This window comes from Haemaphysalis longicornis, unplaced genomic scaffold (genome assembly GCF_048455015.1).
Source record: "Haemaphysalis longicornis isolate Haplotype H1 unplaced genomic scaffold, Haemaphysalis longicornis Haplotype H1 scaffold_7, whole genome shotgun sequence".
In the NCBI taxonomy this organism is placed as follows: Eukaryota; Metazoa; Arthropoda; class Arachnida; order Ixodida; family Ixodidae; genus Haemaphysalis; species Haemaphysalis longicornis.
The window spans coordinates 2,243,875-2,258,262 of NW_027526422.1; the positions used below are offsets into that span (position 1 = coordinate 2,243,875).

Here is a 14,388-nt window from a genome sequence, read left to right on the forward strand (position 1 = left end):
TGCGCTATGTGCACCAGATGGCGAAAGATAAGTTGAAAGCACCTGTTCCCCCGTGGTGGCACGGCCTGTTGTGCGTGGTGCCTCAGAACGTGCTATAACAGCGCAGGCCAAGGGAGTGTCACAACAGATTTCGCCTCTACAGCGGCGGTTGAGGGAAGTTCAGGGGCGCCAGAATGTGCCCTCTTGGCTTAAGCAAAGTGCAGTATTGGGCGAGTTGGTTATCCATCATTACTAAACAACGCAACAAAAACACGGACTAAAGCTGAGGTACTAAAGCTGAGAAGAAAAACCGCCGCCGGAGCGAGGGCGAGGCCACGGTTGTGGTAGAAAAGGAAAAAGAAAAAAGGAAGGTTGCAGTAATCCCATACATACATAATATAGCCCATAGGCTGAAAAAAATAGGGAATGCCGCTGACGTACAAGTGGTTTTTTCCGCCCCTCGCAAACTGGGGGCCCTTTGCAAAAAAAGGTACCTCCCGAGAAAGGATTCCCACAAGTGCTCCATTGAGCACAAAACGAAGTTCGTCCCATGCGCAAAGTCGGTAATCTACGAGATTCCTTTGCCATGCGGAAAAAAGTACGTGGGCCAGACGGGAAGGTGTCTTAATAGAAGGCTCCGGGAGCATAGCAACAATGTACGAACAAGTGTCAAAGGGCAGCTAGGCATTCACTGCCGAGATTGCAAAGGCACCACCGGAAAGTGCATTCCCATGTTCGAAAAATGCGAAGTCATTCAGCGCCATAGTGACCAGATGACAAGGGAGATAGTGGAGGCAGCGAAAATTGCTAGGTTGGGGGAAAATTGCGTCAGCGTACCTTCGGTTGCTCTGTCAGCCAAGGAACTTGATTTTTTACAAGGGGGAAGGAACGCTACATAGAAAGTAATCTAGGGGCGCAACACGTGTGTCATGGCATGAGAGAGCTATTTATCATTTCAAGTGCGTGTGTTCTAATGGGAATTTTTAGAGCGTGTGTGGCGCGTCATAGCACCGCTGTGATGAATTGCTTGTTTTGTTGTGTGCATTTATGGCACGTGTGTGTAGGTGTGTGGGGTATAAATATGTGTTTTTTTCAATAAAAGATCAGTTGGAAGTCAGCGCTCTTGGCTTGTTGGCGAACGGCTGCACAACTTGCAGGGCAAGGACCAGTGGCCTATACGCACGCAGGATTTCCCCAAAAGGGGAAAAGTAAAAACAATAAAAAGCCACACCAAGGAGTTCATTCAAATCAATAATAAATGCTCGGTGATGTCGCCGTACTCTCTATGACTTCCCGATTATTTGTTTTTTTTTTCATTGTTCGCCCATTGACGTTGCAAATGGGCTGATAGTCGGGGTGAGGGCCCTGTACCTTGACGCCACACAGGGTTAGTGGCATATAAGGATGGCAAGCCTCGTCCCTCTCCCCTGGCCAGCGTACCGGTGTGACGGGGGAGGGCGTCCTGCGGTACTCGAGCACGGTGCTGAGCGGGTTGTCGTGCACGGTGACCTTGAGGCCGGACTGGGTCGCCTGGTAGGTGAGCCCGTTGGGCATGCGCTGCTGGCCAGCATCGCCGCTGGGGGACGTGCGGAAGTTGAGCGTGTCCTCGGGTGACGCCATGTCCGACAGCGGGCCCTGCTCGAGCCGCAACCGCAGCGTGGACGCGTCGGCCCACTCCAGGGTGAGGCCGCCGCCGCCGCCACGGGAGGAGGGTCAGCCGCCCTGCGAGAGGGGAAGAAGAAGAAGCGGCCGTGGAGCACCTGAAAGCGCGCGGCGGTGGAGGGCGCACCTCCTGCCTCCCCTGCATCCCGTTCGACGCTTGCCTCCGGCTCTTCAACGAGGGCGCACAGAACAGAGGCGGACAGGGGGGGGGGGGGGGGGGGATCAGAACACGAAGAGCGGCTCCAGTAAATCATATCGAAGGAAACGGCCAGCCCGCTCTCTTTTTGCCAGGCATGGCCGAAAAACTCCTTTCACGGCTTGCATTCCTGCCACATTGTCCATGGAGGCGCTCTGTTGGCGGAATGACACGTCTTCAGAGCGTCCCCGGGAAGTATTTGGACTTGGGAAGAGAGCCTTCCGCTCCGCACACTGTTTCGAACATGCTAACCGCTGCTATGGCTGCAGGGAAAGGAACACGCAGGTTGTCCCCAGAGCGGTACTGCAGCAGTAAGCACGCCGTACAATCCGCCAAAGGCGCAGCCTCAAGCGTAGTCTCCATCACGGCACCCAAAGGACTACCGTGCTGTCCTACCGGGTAGAATATGAACCGGAACAACGACGCCGAGCTACGTTGCGGGCAGCGTGTCAGGCTCGCGTGCTAGTTAGCGGCCGGGCTGTAGTCGAGCTTGTTATTTCTTTGTCGCACCCCCACAAGATTATTTTTGCCACGGTGACAAACAGTATGCATATTTGGTGCATTATTTGGAGAAACCTGCGCGCTTTTGGTGGGCCCAGTCGATCCCCATGTTTTTCCCTCCAAGGACTGGGACAACGAGCGTTCGCAGTACAGTGCTAGTAAAAGCAGGTTTGCCGGTGTACTGTTGTTTTTCTTGACACAAATTAAGAACTGACACCGACCGCGAGTGTTTATAAACCGAGAAAAGACGTTTCGGATCCCGTGCGGGACACTTGACACCTGACATTAAAATGTGGTCGGTGTCAGTTTTCGATTTGTGTCATGCGTTTCCCCGACCAGGCGGGCTTCCCTCCAACACTTGATTTCGTTTGTTTTCGTAAGATGTGAGGCTGCGTACACATTTTAAGGGGGGCATAAAGACAAAATAAAAAATGCAGCTTTGTCCTAATGCACCAGTTTTGTCACGAACTCGAAGCAAACACCCTGTGATTGTATTGTGGAAACAACGGACGAAGCAGTGACGACTCACCAGCCGCTCTCTGGCCGGGTCCCAGTGGGATCCTGTTTGGGCGATTGGTGGTGGCCACCGCCGCGACACATGACTGCGATTGCGGTGCCTCCATCTGATCGTATCACTACGGTGTTCACGCACCGTAAACACGCTGCAGGATGACGATATTTTCAGCGTTGTTTTTATTGCATCATTGCTGACGCCAGTGTGCGCGAGTTTTGAAAAAAAGTCTCATATTTCTGGCGTTCTTGCGGGTAAAAAATACGTCTTTCTTGGTACTGCAACTCAGTGAGTCACCAAAGGCTAGTTGTTTCAAGTTAAACAAGGTTGTGTTTTGTCTTGGTGGCACCCGTAAGCTTATTACCATGCTCAAATTTTAAACGACAATAATTTGGGTTCTCTCCGTCCCTAGAGGAGCCAGGTACCTCAGGGACTCCTGCAGTATGCCCCCTGCAGGAGTCAGGCCTGGGAGGTGAGGTATCACTCATGGTTAGTACCTATAAACAAAAATACAAAAAATGCAGCAGACGATATGTAATGAACATATCAGAGGACTCCTGCTCATGCAATGGTAACTTAGGCCTTTTCGAGCAAGCTATGGTCTTCGATATAGCTGCTGTTAATGCGGGAAAGTGATTTCAGTCTGTGGTAGTCGTGGTACGAATGGCGCGAATATTGCTCTGGTTCTGCATAATAGCAGGCCGAGCTACGGCTAATAACAAGCTGCAGCGTACTGTGATGCTGAGACAAGTTCGTTGTACGAACTGGGATGATGATACTCGTGATTTGTGAACGAGTTTGACTGAAGCAATTTGGCAGCGAAATGCTGCCAAAGTGCTTCGAGGTAAAGTTCGAGGTAAGATTTCATTGGTGTTACACTAGCGGTGCAGTTGCAGTCACAAGGAATAAAATAAAGATTAGCTTGGATCATTTCGAATAAGTTTATTAGATGTACATGTGCACGATACAAAACAGAGCGGCCGTGTTCTAATTTAGGGCCAATTAGTGTTTGGCACAGGTTACGTTTGGAGCTTTAGCCAAGTTGCGGCATATGTGTATCCGGGCATTCTGTTAACGTTAGCGCCCATTTACTTATTTAAGTACTACGATGGCACCGGTACTTAAATAACGGTACTTAAGTAAATACAAAATCGGGGACAGGGTGGGTAGAAAGAGAACTAAAGTTCAGAAAATACTATACAAGGGACCAGCATACGAAGGCAACCAAACTTTAGAAATTGTACAGGGTGGTGCATCGATAAATGAGCGCCTTTAAAAACGTTTTACCGGGAAAACCGCTCCTCCGCTCGTGCTCAAACTTTGCACGCAGGTGGCATTTTGGGGTCTATTTTGTTTAACGGCAAGGACAAAAAATGCACTGACGATTAATATACTGTCTAATGCGAAATGTGTGCGCAGAGCGAACTGTAGTCTTCTCGGTCATGGCACATATCTCAGAAGATGGTCGCGTGATCGGCCAACGCAGGGCGGCGCGCGCTACTCTGCCGTATCTCGCAGCGCGTCACCGCTGGCCGCGCGCACGTTGTTGCAAGTCGTGCTCGAACCTCCCGCGCGAATGTCACGTGGTTCGTCGGACGAGTGGCGAACGGAGCAGGGAGGCATCTCCTTTCCTTTTCACTCGAACCACTTAGTTAGTTAGTTAGGAGGAGGATGCGGGGAGGATGGAGTGAGAGAAATGACGCCGTAGCCGTGCGTGCCTCGCTCCCTCTCAAGCTTGCGCTGCTCCCCGTTTCCTTTCTGCTTTCTCTGCTTCGCTCGCTCACTCGGTTACGCGGACGGCGACGAACGCCTAGGCCTCCGCTGCTGCGAAGCCCAGGTACGAGGTGCCAACGGGCTGCGCCCTAAAACGGCCACTGCCCGCTTATAGATAACACCTCGGGTGTCCAGCACAAACCACGCGATGCCTTGCGAACTTGCGGCGAACCGGCATCGCATGCTTCGCTCTGGACACCCGAGGATGCACGATTTTGTTGTGGTCTGGATGTGCGCTTTTAACACAAAAACAAATAATCCTCCGGGACATTAAAAATAAACTGCTAACACTCGGCGTGTTTGTGGATTTTAGGAAAGCGTTTGACCGCCTTAACAACACCACTGTCTTAAAGAAGCTTGAACATTATGGTTCCAGGGGGATACTTCTAGATTTATTGAGTAGCTATCTGAAATTCCGTTGCCAAAGGTAATTATAAATGGCCAAATGTCTGATTTGATGAGTAGAAATTTGGTGTACCGCAGGGAAGCATTCTCGGCCACCTCCTATTTAATATGCATATAAATGACCTAGTTGGACCATTCTTCCAAATAAGTAATCGATGCGGGTGACACTACATTACTCTTCTGCTCGAACGACGCTACTAGTCTTATTGTTCATGCTAATAATGTATTAAATAAACTAAAGAGGTGGAGCCCGTTCAGCGCCCAACACTAGTAAAACCAAGGCGGTACTTAAAAAAAATTCAGACTGTGAATGTTGGTGTTGGCCTAACGATTGGAACGACTGCCGTAGAAATCGTCACTACATTTCGAAGTCTTGGAGTGGTCGTTGACGAACACTTACTGTGGAATAAACACGTGGATTCGCTCGCCAACACACTATCGCGAACTGTTGGGGCACTCACCAAGTTGCGCTTTCTACTACCCACAAATATAAAGCTGCTTATCCACAATTCTCTCTTCTTTCGCACCTCAACCTTTGCTTGCTGGTATGGGGAAATACTACTACGTCAAATATTAATAAACTGCACTTATTGCAAAAGAAAGCTGTACGCGCTACCTGAGATTCATCATATGATGCTCACACAAAACCGCTTTTTTAAAAATTGGGTATTCGCACTGCTCCGGGTTTACATACCTTCGCACTTACGAAAAGATATAATCTTGGAATAAAAAATAATAACCCTTTCAACCCGAAACTATCTAACGTAACTCAAAACCGTCACCGTTATGGGACACGCCATAATGAAACTTGGTACACACCTCACGCATGCGCTAATTATGGTATCCAGATGTTGAGCTACACGTTACCATCGTTATTAAATTCGCCATAACTATGAACGTAGGAATTACAGCGCAACCTGTAGAAACTTAACCTGTATTTCTGATCTTGCAATTTTTCGATGTGTTCTAGTGCATTATTGTTTTCTATTCGCCTGATTAGAATTACGTACAACATGTTTGGAACAATTGTGCAATGCTCGAGTAGTGCATTTCTCCATTCGCTGGTTGTAAACATTGTATAGGAATCATGTTGAAACAATTGTTGCTGCCATTTGATATCTTTTACTTGTTTTTTTTTCTCTCTGTGTTTTTCCTATCTCTTTCTATTTTCTATCACTCTTTTTTCTATCTCTCTGTGTCTATCTCTCTACATGATGCAGAAATGTGTTACCAGTAGCGGGCGCAGACCATTGTCAAGCCGCGTATCGCAGGCTTTTTGTCCGCCCCTGACGCTTGCATGAATTGCAGTCGTCAAATAAAAATGGTCGGTTGATTGAGCTGGCGCCACACTACAACTGCGGTCAAGATCGCCAAGACGGTGTCCAGGTTTCCCATCGGCGACATTTGTTTTTATTTATTTCCTAATTAAGCACGTAAATGCCGTTCTTGTTGCTATCGGTGGTACACAGAAGAGTCCCCGAAATGCGACCTCCGTGCAAAGTTTGAGCGCGAACGGAGGAGACAATGGCTCAATGACAATTTTAACGCAGATCATTTATCGGTGTACCATTCTGTGTATGTGACAGCTGGTGTCAGCAATGACAGAGGGAACTGCAGACCCACTCGCCCCTCCTCTTGAGGGTCACGAAGGGAAGACAAAAAAGGCGAAGCTGTGTGCCTGGTGCGTGACGGTGCTGCGATGGCCGACAACATGTGAATACATCACTTCGCATTCAATCGTTGTTTCTCTCATTCGTCCTGCCGTCATGTAACAGTATCCCATGAGACATGGAGAACAGGCAACAATTCCTTTGCCATTGTTCATTGTCTATTGATTTGCGTAAGGTGCTCACCCCTAAACAAAAATGAACAACAAAATAACAGAGCCAAAAAGTTCAGAGATATTTGTATGCCGTCCTAATTTCTGCCGAGTCACTGCTCGTAGTCGCTCCGACATTTCTTACGACTCTCTACCAGGCGCAGGCTAGCAGCTGCGCGAACGGTGCTGATCAGTATAGCACTACCTTATTTTCTAGCGTTAGTTATTTCTCATTTAAACCTGCGTCGGATTCAGCGCAGCAGCCCCAGTTGCTTTTCTTCCCTCGCCGGGAAACTAGAGAGAAGTTGGAGCGCCCGTCAAGCGGAGGATGTTTGCTGGGGCGTGCCCTCCTCCACGCGCAGCCTGGAAACCAGGGGCGCGCTGCCGCGAGGGAAGCGGATGTAATTACTCGCGCAATCTCCGCCAGGCGCATCGCCGAGTCAAACCTCGGGACTTACGAGCCACTTGTTCTAGTCGGCCGCCGTAATTAACGCCCACTCGTCAGAGGCCGAGACGGCGGAGTTCTTTGCAAATGACTTCGAGCGTTCGCTCACTCGCTGCAACGCCGCCTGCCCTTCCCTCCCCTCTTCCTGAACATTCTCGGCCGCTTGTGAACCGTGAGGTCTCGCGCATAAAAGCCAACTTTGTAATTCGTTTCCTACCAATGCCAGGTCTGCAGGTGCACGCTTATGCCAGGACGGAGAAAGTCGGCGGCCGAAACTTCGCACACTGCAGAGTCAGTGGTCGCGGTCGCTGCGTAACGGCTTGTTGCGCGACCCAGATTGGGTCGTGCACTTTTGGCCGGGACCGAAATGGCGGCCTTATTGCCCAGACGTACGGAGTCCAATCGCCAAGTTGGAGAGCGCGGGATGTGCTCCTGTAGTTGCACACGGTTGGCTGCTGATTGCGCAACAGTACCGGCACCAATTGCTCCTCATCAATTTGTTTCCTGCCTTTGCGCCGCCCCGCCCTGGCACCATCGTCGTGATCAGCAGCCTGGCCAAGTACCCTGCAGGACTCTCCAACCCCTCCTGTCCAGCGCTGCTCCGCCTCATTCTTCGCCACCGAATTCATTTCCCAATTGATCCCTTTCACTTGACTTCAGCCGAGTCGCCTTCATCCGGCGTAGCAAGCGCTGCCGCGAGCAGGGCTGGCCTCGACGTCCCGCTAAAGAGCTCTCTTACTCTCCACAAGGTTTTTCCCCATTGCCGTCCCCCGGTACACCCACCCCGTAACCCCGCGCTTGTTCCACCGACTCCGTTTCCTCGCACTACGTGGCCAGTGCAAGTGTGCACCCATCCTCCTGATTTTCAAATCGCTGACCCGGGACACTCGTTTCCAGGCGCTCTTTGTTCCGTGGCACGCTGAGTCGACCCAGGTTTTCTTTACAGTGGTCATTAGGGGGCCAAGTTTTCGCCCAATGTGTCGCCCCGAGAGACCGCATTTTAGGCAATGCCTATTTTGTTCCTCGCGCTCCTATCGCCCACTTCTAAATAACAGCATGAATTGGAGGTTAAGATGGGCTTTTATGGTGATTTTATAGAGCCCACAAGTGCCTATTTTCAAAATCGGCGCCTACCTGAACACTATTCCCCCTAAAATATCGCTTTCGAGTGCAGTTGGAAATCGTTATTCATGTTATCGGGCAGCATTCGCCGTTCGTAACTCTATGGAGTTCAACCTAGCCCTCGAGTTCAACCAACTAACCCGCTAAAAGCAACCGCTAGCAGCAGTTGAATGGGTCGCTCATTATCATTGAAAAGTTGCACAATGTTCAATACAGAAATTTGGGGATGGTGGCAGTTTGATATTTTATCCACAATTTTCACATTGATTCTTAGACTACTTTTCGCGTGCTCTCCGAACAGATTTCTCAAAACATGTGCGGTCGCACCCTCGTTTCGAGAAGCGTACCCAAATGCTACTTTTTTTTTCTACGCAATGGTTGAGCATCGAACGAGTCTTTGTTCGCAGATCCCTGCTATACCGAATAGCCAACGAAGGAACATCACTGTGCAGCTGCATTTCCTTACGCCTTAAAAATCATACTGCCTAAGGCTTTAAAACATTCTTTGCATCGTTTCTTCGGCTGTTAAACACCTATTGAAAAATTATCTTCAAATGTGTGGGAGTATATTTCGCAGTGTTGTGACGTCTTGCCTGAACAATTCGAATAATATCATTGTATATTAGAAAATCGCCAGAGTTGTACTTATCAGTTTTCATGTACAGCATGTTCATTCCTTGATAAATCGACGGCTATTCATTGTTATTAATTGTGTCTGTTTTTGCTGTGTCGCAAATAAACTGCGCCAGGCAAACTCAAAGTAGCGTTTTTTTAATCAGTATTCCCAGCTTTCAAGTATTATTTTTCATGCCTGTTTCGCTATACGAGGCGCTCCCGCAAGCGAAAGTGGCCATTGAACATTAACAGTGCGCTTGCTAATTAAGCCAATCCATTGTCATTGGTCCGGCAGTTTTATGGGACAATTCAACAGCTATGTTCAACTGTTGGCGCCTTTGTGCCATCATAAACAATAACATTTTTGGTTCTCCTGTCGCAGACACAGGTCCCGCAAGTGCTCGTTTCAAATTATTTGCATTGATGAAAGAATTTATGGTGCCTTTATTTTCGACTTTGCAGGCCTAAAACGTTGTTTTGCCTGCCTATTTTTGGCACCTGTAAAACGCGCTTTTAATGCGTAAAAATCCGCCCTCTATTCATCCCCGGACAAAAGCATTGGTTGTGTACGTCTCATTTTAGTGTAGAGGTACCGTACTTTTCATTACTTGGGAGTCTTGCCGGTTGCACCCCAAACCATTCCTATACTGCGCCGGATTTCTTTCTCGTGGTCGGGATCAGCGCTGACAACCTCTTAAAGGTATTTGAATTATTTTGCTTGTTGTAGCGCTTCGTTACTTTGGGGGCAGGGGGCGCTTTCAGCGCGTCTATTTAGCGCTACATGAGATTTATTGATATTTATCGCTAACCGTACTTCGAGCCTTCTGATTGCAGTTCCTCAAGCACTGTTTGCAGGTGTTCTCCAGACTCACTGATCAAGACTATGTCGTCCGAAAACCTCAAGCGGCTCAACTATTGCCTCCTTATCCGCAACCCTGCCTTATCCATCGGCCAACCTTCCTGTATACCCCCGGCCGACATGCTGTGAACAATTTCGGCCAGGCGGTATCCGCCTCTCGTACTCCCTTCTGACAGGAACTCTTCACCTTTACTGTGGAGGATTGTCCTGCCCGTACGTCTCTTATATGTCGTCGGAGAGTCTTATGCAGGTCTCCTCTCCTCTATTCCGCAAACTTTTAATGCTTCAAGCAGTGCTGCGCTGCCTAGAGAATCAAACGTTTTTTATAGCCTATGAATGCCGCGAAGTTTTCTATCGCTTGAATGACGACATGGATGTGATATTCTTTTCTAAACGCAGCCTGCTCCCTCGAGTGTTGAGAATCTCGAGGCTGTCGCTTATGCGGTTAACTGCTACTATGTTACACACCTTTTATACAACTGAGAGTAGGCTGATGGGCCTATATTTCTTGAGCTCTTTGATATTTCCCTTCTTGTGGATCAAAACAATGTTGGCGTACTTCCAGGGTATGGTAACCTGTGAAGTGCTTAAGCAATCTTTAGTTAGTTAAGCAGGTGTTTGCGGCACGATACTTCCTCCCCCGTTTGTGTGACGGACGTTTTTCTCGTTGTCACCTGCAGGTTTCCCGCTTTTAATGCCGTTGAGTGACTTTTCTACTTCCGTTCTCGGCATTACTGGGACCTCGCAAGCTAAACTGGCATACGTAGGCGCCGCAGTGTCTACTGGCCAAACGCTGCTAGCGTATAGCCTGGTGCAGGAGCGCGTTCCATTACGTTTCTGTGCGTTATTATGTTACCCTGTAGTGTTCGTCTCTGAGCGCGTGAATTATGTCCTTTAAAACAGAATTCAAAACAAAATGATCACTGGATAGGATATCAGGGCACAACCAAGTTTCAGATATAACTATTAGCGGAAAGCAAGAAGCCAGAACATTACGAAAAAATTCAGTCGCCTTAGTTCGAAAACCTCGCACATTCTGATAAAAAACATATAAACTAGTCATGATTGTTCTTCTTATGTGATAATATTTTTTTTGTTTTTCTTAATAATATTAATAATAATATTAATAATAATAACAATTCCTTTTTTACACCCTTTAAGATAAAGGAGACAAGGAAAAAAACTGTTAGAATAGCTTTACTAGCTCCCCCATCCCCCTCCCAAAAGTGATGCACGATATGACGTACGTTGCAAGTTTCTAAGCAACATTGGTGACGGACAACGTCGGCGACGGACCGGCGGCGGCGCCGCCGCCGCACTCTCTTTTGTTCTCTGCCCTGTCACTCCGCCCAGATATTGAGATATTGTAACGTAGTATTTTGGCTCATATACTGCCGCTACTGTAGCATGAAGATCGGAAGGAAGAAGTCGAGACGTCGAAGAAGTTTTAAGGTTAACTTGTTTACTTTACGGATGACATTTAGCACATATGAATTAGAATAATACACTTGTTACATAGATTAGAAAGACAGTCAAAGATTCAAAGTACTTAGCGGGACATAGTTGGCGGGCGAATGGCTCCCGGCGGGAGGGCACGACGACGAGCGGCAGAGTGCGGCTCTCCTGGTGTTGCTCGCCCTTGCTCCCCAGAGGGGCCGCGTTATATTTGCTTTGGGGGGACGCATTGGGGGAAAAAGCGCATCCTAGCGTGTGCGGACCGGGTGGGAAAAGGCTAAGGCACACCCGCAGCCAATCAGGAAGACGCTTCTTAGCTCCAATCAGACATGTCCCCGCCAAAGTGAAAAGGACCAAAAACACAGACACAAGGTTCCGACTCGAAAACGCGCGCTTGGAGAATTACGGGCGTAGAGCAAGTAGTTAGACAAAACGCACTAAAGTAGACAGGGGAAAAGGGAAGGTCGTCGGAAGTACACAGCGGCCCGCGTAGGCGCGCAACGGGGGTCGGAGACGCCAGTGCGCGCGGTAATACAAGACGAGGCGAGGGCCCGCTTCCCCCAACAGCCGTCGTCTCCCGGTCGGCCGACGGGCAGATACACGCGCCGGAGCCGATTCTCAGAAATAAGGGCGCCAGGGCCCAGCCGCGTCCGAAGCGCTTTCACACTAACACTTGGGAGGAAGAGCCCCGGCGGCCGCACAGAACTAAAAAACAACCAGAAAACATCAAGGGATCTCCTCTTCGCGACACCTTCCCCGACGGAAAAAAGAGTGCCCTCACTCTTGCACAAAGTTTAAAACATAAGAAAACATTTTCGCCAACTCAAAGAGATACTGAAATGACATGGCATGCGGACTCGAGAAGACAACAACAGGCTCGCACACATGTTGGTCGATGAAGTATGTAGGCTGGATCAGTCACCACACACGCGTGCACCTAATAGAGTTCCGTTTTCAGTTCACACACGCACAGTCTCTTGTCAAACACAGGCGAAACACAACAAGAAAATAACAAGGACACCATGAATAACATTAAAATAACATGCGCATTCTAAAACTCATACACTAAAAAAGATCGAAAAACCAGCTCCGCTAGCCGGTCCGCACACTCAGTTCTGAGGAGCTTGACGCGAAACAAAATGTGTCCTCGGACCACAGGTCGCCTAAACATGACGCAAATTAACCGCTATCCAACAAAAGTGATCACCAAATAAAGAAAACAGAAGCGCAGTCTCAGCGGTCGCTACTCATCGAAATACTCAGTGCCTTACGGAATAGAATTACGAACGTTTCATAAGAAGGCACTATAAAACAGAAAAAAGTATACACAAGGGCTCACTGTATTGAACTCACGCACAAGTGGAAATCTACGTGCATAAGCCATTGTTGGGCACTTTACTCGACACAACATTTCTGGATTCAACCCAACTCGTTCAAAACAGCCCTACTCGTCTCACGTACTTAAAGAAGATCCGCACATTCGTTCCAACTTGGAACACAACACAAAGAAACAGCTAAAAAATATGCTACAAGAAAACTTCCAGAAACCAACACGAAACGCAACCCGAACAACGAGCTACGAGAAAATCTGTAAACATAAGAACTACGATATACAAAAACCTGACCGTTCCGAGTATGAAGTAGGATACAAAATAAACGTTGGCGCCTGACGAAGCCTTTACGAGCAGTTCAGACGCTCCTAACCGCTCAATCCTCCGATACAAACAATAAAACCGAAAACAACATTCATACATACTTTTTCATGAACACGAGCGGAAACGATACAGCTAAAGCATGATAAATAAACTAAGAAGACTTGATAGATACCGTACATGCTTACAGAAGAAGAAAAGAGTCAAATCTCAGCAGTGGTGAGAAACTTCCGCCAACCCGACGCATTCGCAGAACTGCATACCCGCGAGCTCTCCCCGTCCGCGGCATCCCGGGCACCCCCGCTGGTGTCTGTTTGTACTTCGAGTAGCGTCGTGCAGCGTAAACATCTCTTCTGAACTCCTCGTTTCCCTCAGACCCCCAACCCCGAAGTGGCTGCCGTATTGGCTTCAAGACATAACCTAACTCCGGTGGAAAGGAGCCGAGGAAACAGATATCAGCAGTCTCTAATATAGCGAGATCTGCGTAAAAATCAGCCTTTTTATAGGCGCGTGGGGGCTTATTCTTCGGGGCTCCTTCGCCGGGAGAGCCGAACGCTTGTGCCGTTGAGATTCTGACTACAAAGCTGTCCAACTCCCGCGCGAAGAGCCCACATACCCCACGAAAAAAACGGCTGCACGCTCATAAATTTTTGCCTCAGCATCCACAGCGGCTAGTTACATAAGCAGGCTGGTGCTGGCAAAGCAAATTAACCAAAGACAACCAATCAGTGGGCGCCCCGGACACGCGGAGAAGAAAAGCCTACAGGCCCACAGTCATGCGGTGCGCCGAGAGGCAAAAATCTCTCACCTTACTGCATGCGCGGGAAGGTCGCCGCCGCGATGGAGAGTGGGCGGCGCGGGGACGGTCGGTCCGCGTCGGGGCCGGGGGCTCTCCCTCGCAGGAGCCGATGGCGGGCCCAGCTTGCGCCGGGCTGGTAACGCGGTGATGGCCGTGGAGTCGGAAAGTCATTCTCACTCTTGACGATGTCTTCGCTTGCCTTTGCCGCCCATGACGGTGACCGGACGGATGGCGAGAAAACTGAAGATTCTTGCCCGGTCAAGAAGAAGGAGAACTCGAAGATGAGCAGCAGGAAGCCGAGCGATGAGAAGGGGGAGCCCATGATGGTAGAGCGGGGTCTTCGCTACCGCGCACCTATCACCACTTTTGTAACGTAGTATTTTGGCTCATATACTGCCGCTACTGTAGCATGAAGATCGGAAGGAAGAAGTCGAGACGTCGAAGAAGTTTTAAGGTTAACTTGTTTACTTTACGGATGACATTTAGCACATATGAATTAGAATAATACACTTGTTACATAGATTAGAAAGACAGTCAAAGATTCAAAGTACTTAGCGGGACATAGTTGGCGGGCGAATGGCTCCCGGCGGGAGGG

At 49.0% G+C, this 14,388-nt stretch overlaps 1 protein-coding gene across 1 annotated transcript in view; it reads right to left on the reverse strand.

Moving 5' to 3' along the window:
* LOC144144302 (neprilysin-1-like) overlaps positions 1-14,388 on the reverse strand; it is a 205,113-nt gene that overhangs the window by 163,710 nt on the left and 27,015 nt on the right. The window contains exon 2 of the mRNA XM_077675682.1: positions 1,420-1,701. Coding sequence (XP_077531808.1) covers positions 1,420-1,599 — 180 coding nt within the window. The 5' untranslated portion in view covers positions 1,600-1,701. The remainder of the gene's footprint in view (positions 1-1,419; positions 1,702-14,388) is intronic.